Genomic DNA, 14,309 nt, shown 5'->3' with positions numbered 1-14,309 from the left:
TTTGGACAACACGAAGCACCTTTATTCTGGAGAGCAAAACCCCAAACAGCAAAGCAAGTGGGTGTGGCAGGTCCAGCTGTTGAAGCATCTTTGGGGACCCCTCAGTCCGGGATAGACAAGCTGGGGGAGGAAGGGGACACTCACTTTTCAGAACCCCAAACAGAAGCGTGTGCTTCTATCTGGGCAAAACATGCGACTCTCTGGGGAGTTTTGATCAGCTTCTTGGGGTGGGGCAATGCGGGACCACAGCCAGTGAACGCAGCTTGGGGCTAGTCAGACCTGAGTTAGGTTCAAGTCCTCATATGTCCAAGGGAAAGACTGGGGATGGTCTAATATCAGTGAAGCTGGTCTAGGATTCAGAGTTAGGTCCCCAGCCCCCAACTCCGTGCCTGGGCCAAGGCCAAGGCATCGGCTAGTAATGCTGATGCACGGCCGCTAGGGGGCAGCAGGGATCTCGGGGTGCAGGACGGCCTCCAGCTGCTTTCGCGGTCCCACGGCCCCATCGGGTCAGAAGTCCAGTTCTGGCATCAGGGTGTGCTTGCGGCGGCTGGGGGAGTTAGGCTCCTCCTCGAGAATGTCCCCGGGGAGGCCCATCCCGTCCCCGTACTGGGCCTGCCAGGCTCTCTGCTGGGCCGGCCAGTTCAGGTGCGCCCAGCGGGGGTCGGGCCCCCCCACGACCTCGTCCACCAGGGCCTCCAGGTCGGGCGGGGGCCCGGGCCGCTCCACGAGGATGGGCGCGAAGGGCCCGACCAGCCAGGGCAGGGGCACGGCTTGCACCACCAGCTCCAGCAGCTCTTCCACGCACATCTGGGCCCGGGCCACGCGGCCCCGGCCCTCGGCCAGCACGGCCGCCGGCACGTCCTCGAAGCAGCTGGCGTCGGCGAAGGCGGCCTGCAGGGCGTCCACACTGCGCCGCACCTCGGCCACCTTTTCCTGGGCGCTGGGGGGCAGGCCCCGCACGCTGGTCTCCAGCGCGTCCACGGTTATCTGCAGCTCCCGCATCAGGCTTCGGGACAGCACCAGGGTCTCCAGCTCCGCCTGCGGGGGAGGGGAGGGGAGGGGCCTGGGTGTCCCGGATGGACCCCCGCCAGGACCCCCGCCCTGCCTCAGTTTCCCCATGGACTCTTGAACCAGCTGACCTCAGTACTTGGTTGGAGCCGGCTGGAGCCCCGCCCCTGGCAACCCCTGGCAGATCCAGAACCCCTCCCACGCCCCCCCAACCCCCCTCCTCCACGCCATCTTACCTGACTGCGGCAGCTGTTCTCTGGGGAGTGCTGGCTCCAGCCCTCCCACAGCTCATGCACCTTCCCCGGGCAGGCTGGGGTGATGGGCGTCACCCCGCACTGCATGTGGTCAATCTGTGGGGACAGGGACCACAGTAGTCAGAACTGGAGGATTTGGAATGTTGGGGGCACCAGGACCCCAGCCTGGATCTGGCCTCAATAGGCATTTCCGGAACATCCACTGTATGCAAACCTTCCGCGCCTACGGATCCAGCCTGGCCGATCTGCCCATTTTCTCCCCTGCCCGTGGTCAGACCTGAGACTTGTGGTTCCCCTGAAACTCAGACTCACTGCCAGGTTTTGCCCATGCTTGTGCCTCTGCTAGGAACACTCTTCTCTCCATCCCATCCCCCTGCCTGGTTCACTTCAGTTCAAGTCTCACTGTAGACGTCACCCACTCCAAGAAGCCTCCCTTCCCCGGCTCCTGGCTGGGTGGATCCCTCCCTCCGGGTCCCACAGAACCCAGCATGCTCTCCCATCATGACCCTAGTCCCCCTACTGGCCTGTGAGTGTCCTGAGGGGGCCACTGTGCCTTCAGTGCCCAGGACAGGGTAGGTATTAGAAGATTAATAGAAATAAACTGTGATCCACACAGTAGAACACAGTCTGCCCTCCGTATCCGCGGATTCTGCATCTGTGGATTCAACCAAGGTTCGCAGTTGGTTGAATCCGTGGATGCAGAACCGGTGGGTACAGAGGGCAAACTGTACTGCACCATTTTACAGAAGTGACTTGAACATCCTCGGATTTTGGTATCCGTGGGGGGTCCTGGAACCAATCCCTCGCAGATACTGAGCGATGACTGTTATTCAGCCTTAAAAAGGGAGGAAATTCTGAAACACGCTACAACATGGATGAACCTTGAGGACACTCTGCTCAGTGAAATTAGCCCACTCCGGTGCTCACAGGTGCCCTCTGGTGGCTGCTTCAGGAAGGACAGACTGTGGGGTCCAGGATGGGAAACCAGGACCAGGTTGAGCAATCACGGGGGCTGGACCCAGGTGGAGCAAGAGAAAGGAGGAGGTGTGGGCGGGTTCTGGGTAGACTTTGAAGGCAGAGCCAACAGTACTGGCTGATATGTCGGATGTGGGAGAGGAGGAGAAGAGGGAAGTTGAGGGTGACTCCCAGGTTTTGGCCTGAGGCCCTGGAAGGACAGGGCTGTCATCAGTTGAGATGGGGAGAGGGATGCAGGAGGAGCAGGTTGGGGGCGTCTGAACTCATCAAACCCAGAAAACAGGAGCTGTTATGTTCCTTTGGAGCAGGGAGCGATGCACAACGGGGAAAGAAGCTGGGTTATCAGCTAGAACCTAAAGGCTGGGAAGATTGTGATTGGTGATGGGAGAGCCCGGGAAGAGGTACCTTCACTCTCTTCCCATCCATCTTAACTGCCTATAACTTCCCCTCCTCCACAAAACCTCTTCCTGCCTCCCCAGGCTGAGCCTTGACCCCCACTGAATGCCTCCAGCCCCGGGTCCCTCCTCTGCCCCAGCCCTGCACATACACGGTTCCGCCTCCCCCTTTCAGACTAGCAGGGGACAGGTAGTCCGCGGGCACTCAATCCACGCATGCTGGCCTGCATGACGGGGTGGGAAAGGGGGGCAGGCAGAGGGCTCTCACCAGCTCCAGAGTCTCCTGCAACTGGGCCAGTGTGTCCTGGGCGTGGTGTTTCCTCCGCCTCAGTTTCCCCAGAGAGTGCTCATATGCCAGGTGGCGGAGCCGCGCCGACAGGGAACCCAGGCGTACAAAGTAGCCCTGATGTCTCCGCTGCTCTTCCACAGAGCCCACTTCCGGGCCCTCAACCTCCGCTGCCAGCGCCGCTGGAGGACGGGATGGGGAGGGGAGTCAGCGTGCCCACGCCCTCTGCTTCTGGGTGGACACGCCCATGGGCTCTCCCACAGCTTGTATATTTCCCCTCTACAATATCAATTCATGCGACCATCCCCAAGCCCTCCGATGTAGGCACTATTATTAGCTCTATTTACAGATGAGGAAACCCAAGGTAAATAGAGGTGAAGTCCCACGGGGTGCAAGAGGCTGACCCGGGATTCGAACCCAGGCACTCGTAACCACCTTACTGACTGCCTCGGTTCGAATCCCGGGTCTCTTTACCTCGATTTTCCTCATCTGTGAATGGAGCTTATAATAATGAAAGAGTCGCTTACAAGTGTTTGGCCCACAGAAGGTGCTTCAAAAATGGCTCACAGCCTTTCTGCGAAGGAGGGGGCACGCCCCATGTTCCTCTAGTGCCATAAAGCAGGGTTTGGAAGTCAGATTGTCTCCAGGGTCAACGGACCAGATGTAGAACACTGGAGAATGGTGGGGTTTAAGGGAACCACGTAAAGGGGAGGACGCCATTCAACCCAAATGTCTGATTTTCCAAGGCAAGTTAGAAATCAGGATTTGTAGGGCAAAACCTGATTTTTAAATGCATGTGATGAATTAAACCATTTTAAAGGCATTGCACAGGCCAAATACTACAGTATGGGGGGCCAGCAGCTGGAGGCCGTGGCCCTCAAGTCTATAAGCCCCATATACTCTTGGGGCTCTGGGTAGTCAGATTTCTAGTAGGATGCGGGTTGGGGGAGGTCAGGCCTGGGCTGGAGCTCCATGTTCCCTACTGATCTGCTATGTGGCCTTGGGTGAGGCCGGGACCTCTCTGATCCGTCACCGCCAGGGATGGGTAGGAGGATTCAGGGGCGAGCGGGGAGGGCTCTGGCCTTACCAAGCTCCTCCTCAGTCATGGGCAGGAAGTGGTCTACCAGCTCCTCTGACTTGCCCAGCACGACGTCCACGGCGTGGCTCATGGATCGTTTCAGCTCCACGCTCCAGCGGCGGCCTTGCCGAGCCAGGCCCACCACGCCTGTCACGCCACTGGCCACTGCGTCCTTGGCCGAGTTCACCACCTGGCGGAAGGGGCCCAGCTCCAGTTGCTGTAGGTCTCCGGCTCCCTTCCCCTGCCCCCAGCTCCCTGGGGCCGCGGGGCAAGGACCCCTGGCCCCTGTTTGGCTCTGGGCCACAATTTCCCCTCTTACAAAGTGGAGGAAAATCAAATCTCTTCCTCATGGGGTTGCTGAAGGGATTCCCAGCACCAGCTGGCACATATTATGTGCTCAGTAAACACGGGTGTCAATGATTTTCATCTGGCTGCTGTTTTGTTCCAGTTGACCAAAGCCTGACTGGGTCCTGGAGTCCAGCTGACCCAGGTGTCCAGGCTGCGTTTCTCGCTGCCACCTCCACCCCCTACAGCTTCCCCACAATCTGGTGGTGCTGGGTACCGTCTCTGAAGGTTGCTGGAGAAAGGGCAGCTTCTCCCCCAGCTTGTCCAGGCCCCTGCAGGCGAGATCGTTCACTGTGGCCACTGGAGACAGAGAGGCAGCGAGCGAGAATTGGGGAGATGTCGAGGGAGAGAGGGACACAGGGACATAGAGGGAGGGGATGCTGGAGGGAGAGGCAGAGAAAAAAGGAGACACACACACATACGGAGGGAAAGACAGAGGGGGCACCTGGCTGGCCCCCTGCAAGGGGCCGGGACCCTGAGCGTGTGGGTGAGCCACCAGGCTGGACCCTGCCTCTCTGCCCTTCCCGCCTCTGCCCTGCCACCGCTGCTGCCAGCACCAAGGTGACTCCTCACCCATGTCCAGCTCAGACGCCCCAGCGAGCAGGCTCAAGGTCACACAAGCTGGCTGAGAAGGAGGCGGGCGAGGCCCTGGGCTGGGACCCTCAGGTGATCCCCTTCCTTGGTCAGATGCGAGGCCAAGGGTCTCTCTGTCCCCCAACCCCACTGCCAGGTTGGACCCCCTGAGCTGGTCACAGGCTCAGGACGGGTGGAGGAAGGGGCAGACAGGGGAGGGAGATTGGACAGGCAAAGGGACCCAAGGCACATCAGGCTAGCCAAAGGGAGGAGGACAGTGAGACAAGATGGGGACAAAAGGATGGGGGCCCCAAGGAAACAGCTAAGGGCAGACGGGCAGGTGATCAAACTACAGAGGGACAAATAAGCAGAGACAGAGGGCAGAAGGGATGCAGGTAGAATGGGGGATGGGACAGGCAGAGAATGGAGGGTGAGATGGCACAGGCAGAAGGACCAAGAGAGGGGATGACACAGGTGGATGGGGGACAGGCCGGTGGACAGAGTAGAGGCACGCAGCATAGGTGAGACTGCAGAGGGACACCCGTCTCAGGGGGTCCACTGCAGCACCTGTCATGCAGATGGAGCATGAGAGGGTGGGGCAGTGGGACAAACCACAGGACCCAGGACTCTGGCCAGGGGGACTCACGCTGGGGCTGCAGGTGGCTCAGCAGCGGCTGGGCGTGGTCCAGGGCACGCGTGGTCAGGCCGCACACGCAGTGCTCAGCCAGGCGGCAGGCGGAGCCCAGCAGCGGGTGCCTGTCCTTGGCGGCGCTGTAAGCATCGGAGACCGCGGTGCACGTGGCCCTGACCAGGGGCAGGGCCGCCACACGCTGCACCACGTTCTGCAGGAAGGGGTGGCATCAGAGGGGTCCCAGGTGGAGGTGGGGGGCTCAGCCACATGCTAGAGAGCCCATTCACCCTCTCTGGGCCGGGACGAGGGGCAGGTGAGAGGGGTGGGGGGGGAAGTGTATTGAGCGCAGCTGCGTGCAGGCAATGGACACCCACGCCGAGGTGCGCCTAGAGCTCCTGTTCTCAACAGCATACACAGAGCGGGACCGGTTCTGAAAGACTCAAGTCTCCTTGAGGGAAGAGCCATTACTGTCTGGTCATTAAGGGCACAGCCTCTGGAGCAAGACCACCTGCGTTCAGTTCTGGTTCTCCACTTTCAAGCTGTGTGAGTTTGGGCAAGTGCGTGAACTGCTCTGTGCCTCAGTCTCCCTATCTGTAAAATGGGTTTCTAGGGCTGTGATGGGGATTCAAGGAGTACAATATGTGAAGCGCTTGGAACAGTGAATGATGCAGAGTATAGGCTGTGATTGCTGCTATTATTATTGTTGTTGTTGTTAAGAGTGCCATGATGGTGGACACAGAAACAGAGAGATACAGGTAGAGACCCAGAGATGGGAGTGGGAGAGAGCTGTGCAGAGGCCAGGTAAGCTGGCTGAGAGTGTCTGGAGAGGCACATCCCAGAGACACACCCTTCCCTGGGCCTCACTTTGCCCCTCTGGGAAATGGGTAGAATGTGCCTCCCCCAACCATGCTCCAAAATGCCCTCAGAGTAAGGTGCTCGAAGCAAGGGCAGGGGGACCCAGTCTGAAACTGTCCCAGGAGGGACTGCCCCCCCACCTCCTCCTGTGCTGAGCTCCATGGGAGGTGAAGCCCCTTACCTGCTGGTCCTGCTCCCACAAGCTGGGTCTGGGGGCCTGAGCCGCCTCGTCTTCTGACATGCCTACTGCAAACAGGGTCACCCTGGGGGCAGGACAGAGTGACGGGCCCCTGCACGCCAGCCCTCCCGGCTCCCGCCCAGGCCCTGGGTTCTGTCTGGCTGGGTTTGGTGACCCAGGCAAGTCTCCTTCCCTCTTGGGGCCTCAGTTTCCTCATCTGCAAAATGAGGTAATGATAATGCCTACCTCAGAGCGCCCTGGGCAGGGACAATGCATGCACAGGGCTCTGTACACAGCAGGTGCATAGTAGAGAACCTCTGACAAAGTGGAGGCCCTGCAGTGATTCAAAGCATGGGCTCTGGGCAGAGAGACACCTGAGTTCGAGTCTGGCCATTACCTGCTGTGTGACTTTGGGCAAATGCCTTCACCTGTGTGGGCTGTTGCCTCCGCTGCAGTTACGGAAGATCCCTGTTGCCCTGGCCCGGGATGGAACCGAGCAAGCCGCAGAACCCCAGTAAACCCACAGTCCAGTTTGACACACAGGGAAACTGAAGCACACAGCAGGTCCATGGTGGGCCCAAGGTCACTCAGCTAAGTAGACTCAGAGCGGGACTTCGACCTCAGACTCCCCGCCTGCAGTTCTTCCCCCGTCCGCACCCAGCGCCCTCAGAACCCTAGTCCTCTCCCAACTGGGTCCTGAGCTTTTGCCAACTGGACCAAGGGTCTCAGCCACCTGCTCCGGCCTGTCACACCACTCCTCTCCCCAAGCCGCTGGACTCTCGCCCTCCCACCCACCCACCGCGCCCCCGGGCCTGCTGGGCACTCCTGGACGCCGCCCGCGAGGCACTCACCCGGGCGCGTTCAGCCTCAGCCCCCAGGTACTGCGGCAGACCCCACACTTAAACTCCAACCTCCGACGCCAGCCTTCCCCGCCCGCCTTATAGTGATTTGGGGGCGGGACCTTCGGGGACCGACCAATAGGGAGAGGCCTGAGGGGGGCGTGCCCGGGGCGGGGCTCCGGGCCCCCTCGCCCTACCCAGGGGCTCCCAGAGCGCCCTGCGGTTGCTATAGCAACTTGGGGACGCTGTATGCCAAGGATTGAGCTACTTTCCTTGGCTAAGTTTGGCCACCTGCCACCCTCACTGCTGTTGCCGCAGAGACGGTGGAGGGCGATCACAGCCCCCCCACCGCTTCGCCCAGTGACCTTGGGCAAGTCCTCAAGGTCTTTCTTTTTACTTTTTAAAACCTGCCGCTTCACTAAGCCGGAAGACAGGCCAGCCCATTCACTTGGATCCCCATTTTACAGATGAGCAAAATGAGGATCAGAATACTTAAACCACTTGCCCTGGGTCGCCTAGGATTGAGGAATCTGATTCAAACCCAGCTCTGCCAGATTGCAGAACCCTGGCTTTCATCACCACACCTGGAATGACCACCAACGTGGGCATGACCCTCCTTCCAGGGAGCTGCAAAAACCGAGCATGCCCCAAACATCCCAGGGTCCCCCCAGTCTGACCTCGACCCCCATCACGCCCAACATTGTGTTGGAAGGTGGCCCTGAGGTTCTGGAGCTGTGAAAACACAGCCCCCAGGGCCTCTGCCCAGCTGTTCAGCCCCATCCAGCCTGCCCATGCTCGTCCTGGGCAGCTGCTCCCCTGGTTATCACAGGCCAGCATGAAAAATTGTTTGGAGCCCTGAAGCAATCTGGTTTAATTTAAACCTTCCCCAGGACACAAGCTCTGGAAGGAATCCACTGGTAAAATGACACCTTGGGCAATGGTCAGGGTTTTATTTCCAGTTAAATCCAAGGATGGGGAAAGGGGAAGGAGCAGTCACAGCCATCAGATCCCAATTGCTACCCGTCTGGGATTTCATGGCATGCCTCTCCTTTCCTTCTGCTTCATTCTGGAGACCTAGGAATTCGCCTTGGGAGAATGCGAGGAACACAGCGAATACATCCAATTCTGTTCAACAGTTATTTATTAACCCCTTCCAGTCTGACCTCAAACCGAGTGATGCTGAGTAAGAGGGAACCCAGCCCCAGGCCCTGCACTCAGAGAACCCCTGAAACTGAGGGAAACAGAGCCAGATTGAGCCAACCCCAGTGTGGCCAGGACAGGTTGGAGGAGCCAGAGACCAAGAGACCTGGGAAAGAGGGGAAAGAGATTTCTGGAAGAGCATACAGCTTGAGCAGAGGCAAGGAAGCGGGAAGAGCCCGAGGTGTGTTTGGGGCAACATGGGCGAAACAGGTCCCAGCAACTATGGGAAGCCCAGCCTCACCCTTAGAAGGTGGGATTATTTGCTAAGTGGGGTGCGTCGTCCTGCCAAGCCTTGCCTCCCCACCCCGCCCCCAGCCCCAGGCTTCAAGGGGACCTGGCCACCGCTAGGAGCATTTGGCCCTTCAAGGCTTTAGGGCCAGCGCAGCGTGTGTCATTGCGGAAGAACATCTTGTCTTCGTTGGCCACCAGCCACTCATAGAGGTCGTCCAGTTTCTGGTCGCAGATCCAGGGATTACCTGAGAGGTCAAAGCCGTCCTTCATGTTCCCAGCAGCTTTCCCCAAGGACATCCAGAGCCCCTTGGGCACGGTGGTCAGCAAGTTGTTGGAGAGGTCCAGCATGTCCAGCTTCTGCAGACCTCGGAAGGCGCCGGCTGCCACTGTGGCCAGCCTGTTGTCGTTCAGGAAGAGGTAGCGCAGTTTTGGCTGGCGCACCAGAAGGCCCTCTCCGAGCTCCTGCAACCTATTGCCCTCGAGGTGCAGCCGTTCCAACCTCAAGGGGCCGCTCAGAAGGTCAGGGGGCAAAGTCTGCAGCTGGTTATTGCCAAGGTCAAGGATGAGCAGGTCGGTGAAACTGGCCAGCAGCCCAGGGGGCAGCGTCTGGAGCTGGTTCCCGGATAGGTCCAGATGCCGCAGGGCTTTCAGGCTGTGCAGCCACGAGGCCTCCAGAACTTTCAGCTGGTTTTCCTTCAGCACCAGGGTGTGGAGGGCAGCTGAGACCTGGAAGAGGCCAGGAGGCAGCCGGGTCAGGGCGTTGCGGGTCAGATCGAGCACCTTTAGCTGAGGCACAGGCAGCAGGAACTTGGCGGAGAGGTCCTCCAGCTGGTTGCTGGAAAGGTGCAGTTCCTGGAGGTTAGGGATGCCCTGGAGGGTGTTGGCAGGCAGCTGAGTCAGGTTGAAGAACTCCACGGCCAGGTAGACGGTGTCAGCTGGGAAGTAGTGGGGGATTCTGGCAGGTGGTTGGCAGGAGACGGAGCTGCCATTACCCGAGTGGGACACCAGGCAGGCGTCTGGATTTGGGGTGACCCCCTGGGCTGAGACCACAAATAACAGCAGCAGGAAGAGGATTCTAGAAAGATGGGAGTCCCAGCCTACTGGGCTGCAGGCAATGACAGAAAATGCTTAATAAATCAAAATAATGATATTATATACCCAGCAAAGTGAAAATATACCCAGAATCTGCCTGCTTCTTCCCACCTCTACTTTCACCACCCTGGACCATGCCACCTCATTGCTGGCCTGGACTAGTGTAGTAGTCCCCTCCTCCTCCTCTCCTGGCTTCCACCCTCAACCCCCACCCCCCACAGCTGCCAGAAGTAGCTCCTGTTCCAGGAAGAATTCTATGAAACCTGAGTTTCTTAGTCTGACCCCTACATACTACCCTTCCCCATTGCCAGCCCAGCCCCAATGGACTATTAATTATTTGCAGTCCAACTTGCTAATTTCTTCTGCTCTCACTTGTTTTCTGGGTCATTTCTTGTCTCCCTGGCTCCATGTTTTGAAGGCAGAGCCTATGAACTCTTACTCATCCTGCAAAACCCCAGCTCCAGTGGCCCCCTTTCCACAAAGCTTTCTCTGACCTTTCCAAGCAGAATTCTCAGTTTCCCCCTCTGGACTGCTCCTCTTTCTGTCTAGCCCTGTCTAGGTTATCTGTGCCCAGCCCCATCTTGCTCCAAAGTTCTGGGGTGCAACCCAGGACTCCAGATACAAACGAGACTCTGAGCATGAAAAGTGCATCCTGTCTTGTACAGGTCTGGAGGCGGGCATTTGGCTTTGGGATGGTGAGATTTACAGTTGGTACTGGAACCCTTCGAGGGCTGGGGCTTCTGCTCCTCCCGGTCCCTCCAGCAGTAATGCCCTAGCCCAGCAGCACTAGAGACCACCTGAACATCCTTGGTTACTACAGCCCGTGGGCCACCTGGGCCTTCTGCAGTAAGTGTGTGTATGGGAATGAGTCTGTCCATAGATAGAGCCTGAGTGTCAGTCTGTTCCAGCCTGCAGGCCTACGTCTGGCCCCGTGACTTCAGTGGGTCAGACGGAATGTCCATGGATCTCTGCACTGCCTGGTGTCCGGGCCTGCCCAGGGTGGGCGGGGTGGGGACCTACCTCTGTTTTTGCTCTGGGCTCCAAGAGGACATGGCGGCCTCTCTCTTTTCCATCCAGGTTCCCTTGGTCTGGCAAGGTGGCCTTATACCTGCCTGGGCTGGGGACAGGGGCACCAGCCATGGGGAAGTCTCCACCCACATCCTGTTCCCGTTAGGGGCTGGACCTGAGCCAGCCAGTGGGAAGGGAGGGGTCAGGATTGCAAAATTGCTTCCTGGCAGGGGGAGGACAGAAGGTGGGCTGCCCACCGCCTTCTCGACCCTGTTTCTACCTAGTTTTTCTTTCCCCTGAGTCCCGCTTTTGGGGAGTGGGTACCCAAGAGTCTCTGAGGCTGAGTCCCCACTTCCCCCAATCTAGGAATCAAGGGTCAAGTTTGTAAGGCGCCAGTCTGTCCTGGGAGATGGGGACAACTGTTTGAGCAAGAGGTACTATTTATAATAAATTTGAGCAACCAGGAAGCTCAGTGAAGAGAACAAAAAAGCACTTGTCTTATATTCATGACATATTCTTATTTTTTTTTTAATAAAATAATTTTATAAAAAGAATTCAAAAGCAAGTGATGCCAAAAGTCTCCACAGTCTTTGAACAATGGTCTGGGAGGAACTAAACCTGGTTCTGAATCCCAGCTCTTCTGTGACTGCTCTGCTTTGTGAACTTGGGCAAGTGGCTTAACTTTTCTTGGCCGCAGTTTCCCTATCTGAGAAGCTGAACTCAGTCTCCAAGAGCCCCTTCCATTCTTTCTTTCTTCAGCTGAAGCTGATGTGCTATTTGTTTTGGACTTTTCTTATTTCCTAATAAGTGCATCTGAAGGCTCACACTTCCCTCTGAGAACTGTTTGACTGCATCTCACAGGTTTGGCTATTCAGTGCTTAAATTCTTGTTGAGTTCTAAACATTCAGGTGTGACGTATTATCTTTATCTGCATGCCTGACTATGGCCTCTTTTTCCCAGCCCAATCTCTGAAGGGTTTTGTCCCTATTCAGCTGTGAGGATGACTAAGCATTCTCTTAGTGGACATACGGGCTGAGAGGGAAACACACAGGCTGGCATAGACCGGCACAGATAAAGAAAGACAGATAACCACCTGCGTGAAATACACGGACATACATAGTGACAAAGAGACAGGGAAAAATACATAGACAGACCCAGAGACACAGAGCAGGACACACAGGAGAGAACAACATATCTGCAGAGATGGACACACAAAAACAGACACACACACAAACAGGCAAAGGATCTGAGTAGACGTTTTCCCAAAGAAGACATACCAATGGCCAACAGGTACATGAAAAGGTGCTTGACATCACTAATCATCAGGAGAATGCAAATCAAAACCACAACGAGATGTCACCCACACCTGTTAGAATGGCTTCATCAAAAAGACAAGAGATAAGAAGTGTTGGTGAGGATGTGGAGAAAGGGGAACCCTTGTGCACTGCTGGTGGGAATGTAAATTGGTACAGCCGCTATGGAAAACAGTAGGGAGGTTCCTCAAAAAAAAAATTAAAAATAGAACTACCATATGATCTGGCAATCTCACTTCTGGGTATGTATCCAGAGGAAATGAAACCAGTATCTTGAAGAGATATCTGCCCTCCCATGTTCATTACAGCACTATTCACAATAGCCAAGACATGGAAACAACCTAAGTGTTCATTCACAGATGCATGGATAAAGATGTGGTGTATATATGTATAATGGAATATAATTCAGCCATAACAAGGAAGCAAATCCTGCCCTTTGGGACAACATGGATGAAACTTGAGGGCATTATGGTAAGTGAAATAAGTCAGGCGGAGAAAGACAAATACTGAGTGATCTCAGTTATGTAAAATAACCAAATTCATAGACACCAAGAGTAGAATGGTGGTTGTCAGGGGCTCGGGGGTGAGGGAAAGGGAGAGATGTTGGTCAAAGGATATAGACTCCCAGCTCTAAGATGCATAAGTCCTGAGGATGTAATGTACAGCGTGGTGATTAGTTAACAAGACTGTACAGTATACTTGAAAGATGCTAAGAGAGTAGATCTTAAATGTTCTTACCACACACACACAAAGTAACTATGTGAAGTAATGGATGCGTCAACCTTATTGTGATAATCATCTTACAATATATATCAAATATATCAAATCACCAAGATATGCACCAGAAACCTACACAATGTTATATGTCAAATATATTTCAATCAAGCTGAAAAAACAAGACACACAGGTACAGGAGGAGCTGCTAGATGCCATCATGGTGTTTTGTTTCTTTGTTTAAATCAGTCTCCCCATGATAAGCGGGGGACAGGGGGTCTGTCCTGTTCATTGCTCTATCCCCAGAGCCCAGCCCACAGTAGGTGCTTAATCGATATGGGCCGGAAGAGTTGTGAATTGTAGTGACATAATGCTAAAGTGATCTCTTAAAATGAAATCAGATCATGTCTCCTGCTTAAAACTCTCTGATGGTTTCCTGTCCCACTTAAAATTCATAAGGCTGGAGGGAGCAGGGAGTGGGGAGTTAGTGTTTCATGGGGACAGAGTTTCAGTTTGGGAAAACGAGAAAGTTCTGGAGATGGATTGTGGGGATGGCTGCACAACAATGTGAATGTACTTAATGCCACTGAGCAGTACACTTAAAAATGGTTCAAGTGGTAAATTTGATCGTATATGTTATTTACCACAATTAAAAAAAAAAATTGTACTCCTCACTGGTGAGGCCCTGCCTGCCTGGGGCCCTGTGCTCCTCTCCCTCCTCATCTCCAGCTGCTCCCCTTTCACTCACCTAGTGTGGCACCTCCAGGCATACTAATGGCCTGGGCCCTCCTCCAAGCTTGTTCCTACCGCAGGGCCTTTGCACTGGTTGTTCCCTCTGCTTAGAACACTCTGCACATCTCCCCACAGCTGCTCCTTCTAGCCCACCTTATTTCAGCTTACATGTCACCTCCTCTGGCAGGCTCTCCTCAACTCCCCCCCCTTCCACAGTCACCCCCTACCTAACACATTATCTGGCTTTTTCTTCATTACACATATCGCTAATTCAAATCTTAAGTCCTAATTTGCTTGTATATGGTTGGTCTTCCCCATTAGGCTGCGAACTCCATGAGGACAGGGGTCTTTGTCTCCACACAGTGGCTGGCACACAGTAGGTGCATAATAAATTTTTGCTGAAGGACCAGAGACTGGCCCCCATCCAGATGAAGACTGGGACCCCTGCAACTCTCCACATTTCCACACCCAGCTCCCCATCATTCTGTTTGCTGCAGTGACCCAGCCAGGACTCTCCCAGGTGCTCCCAACTGCCCCAGGCCAGGCCAGGCCACTGTCCAAGTCCCACCCCCAGGAGACAGAGCAGACCCAGAGCCTTGGGG

The 14,309-nt window shown here is 55.8% G+C and overlaps 2 protein-coding genes across 4 annotated transcripts; both read right to left on the bottom strand.

Moving 5' to 3' along the window:
• Positions 1 to 7,517, bottom strand: PLIN5 (perilipin 5). Of its 3 annotated transcripts, none has more exons than XM_082379249.1 (8): positions 7,430 to 7,517; positions 6,582 to 6,646; positions 5,561 to 5,756; positions 4,559 to 4,641; positions 4,006 to 4,186; positions 2,901 to 3,100; positions 1,245 to 1,358; positions 1 to 1,038 (listed from the first exon to the last, which is right to left on the bottom strand). In XM_082379249.1, the coding sequence occupies exons 2-8, from the start codon at positions 6,639 to 6,641 to the stop codon at positions 508 to 510; spliced, it is 1,365 nt and encodes a 454-aa protein (XP_082235375.1). In that variant the 5' UTR covers positions 6,642 to 6,646; positions 7,430 to 7,517; the 3' UTR covers positions 1 to 507. The 3 variants fall into 3 exon arrangements, with proteins under 3 accessions (XP_082235375.1, XP_082235374.1, XP_082235376.1); XM_082379248.1 differs by having other exon boundaries at positions 6,582 to 6,663; positions 7,430 to 7,512; XM_082379250.1 differs by having other exon boundaries at positions 6,582 to 6,643; positions 7,430 to 7,512.
• Positions 7,518 to 8,540: 1,023 nt separating this feature from the next.
• Positions 8,541 to 11,219, bottom strand: LRG1 (leucine rich alpha-2-glycoprotein 1). The gene is made up of 2 exons (XM_082379259.1): positions 10,961 to 11,219; positions 8,541 to 9,953 (listed from the first exon to the last, which is right to left on the bottom strand). Exons 1-2 carry the CDS (start codon positions 11,098 to 11,100, stop codon positions 8,942 to 8,944), a joined length of 1,152 nt encoding a protein of 383 aa, XP_082235385.1. The 5' UTR covers positions 11,101 to 11,219; the 3' UTR covers positions 8,541 to 8,941.
• Positions 11,220 to 14,309: the final 3,090 nt, after the last annotated feature.

Source organism: Balaenoptera borealis (genome assembly GCF_965194805.1).
Source record: "Balaenoptera borealis genome assembly, chromosome: 2".
Classification (NCBI taxonomy): Eukaryota; Metazoa; Chordata; class Mammalia; order Artiodactyla; family Balaenopteridae; genus Balaenoptera; species Balaenoptera borealis.
The sequence above is the reverse complement of the archived record's forward strand: the minus strand, read 5'-3'. Positions and strand labels throughout refer to the sequence as shown.

What these genes read in the sequence shown, in the direction of transcription:
- PLIN5 (XM_082379249.1), bottom strand. Translation starts at nt 6,641, where the DNA reads ATGTCAGAAGACGAGGCGGCTCAGGCCCCCAGACCCAGCTTGTGGGAG. An exon ending in TGTGGGAGCAGGACCAGCAG is followed by an intron (nt 5,757 to 6,581) that starts GTAAGGGGCTTC and finishes CCCTTCCTGCAG; the next exon opens with AACGTGGTGCAGCGTGTGGC. An exon ending in GAGCCACCTGCAGCCCCAGC is followed by an intron (nt 4,642 to 5,560) that starts GTGAGTCCCCCT and finishes CTCTGTCTCCAG; the next exon opens with TGGCCACAGTGAACGATCTC.
- LRG1 (XM_082379259.1), bottom strand. Translation starts at nt 11,100, where the DNA reads ATGTGGGTGGAGACTTCCCCATGGCTGGTGCCCCTGTCCCCAGCCCAG. An exon ending in AGCCCAGAGCAAAAACAGAG is followed by an intron (nt 9,954 to 10,960) that starts GTAGGTCCCCAC and finishes CATTGCCTGCAG; the next exon opens with CCCAGTAGGCTGGGACTCCC.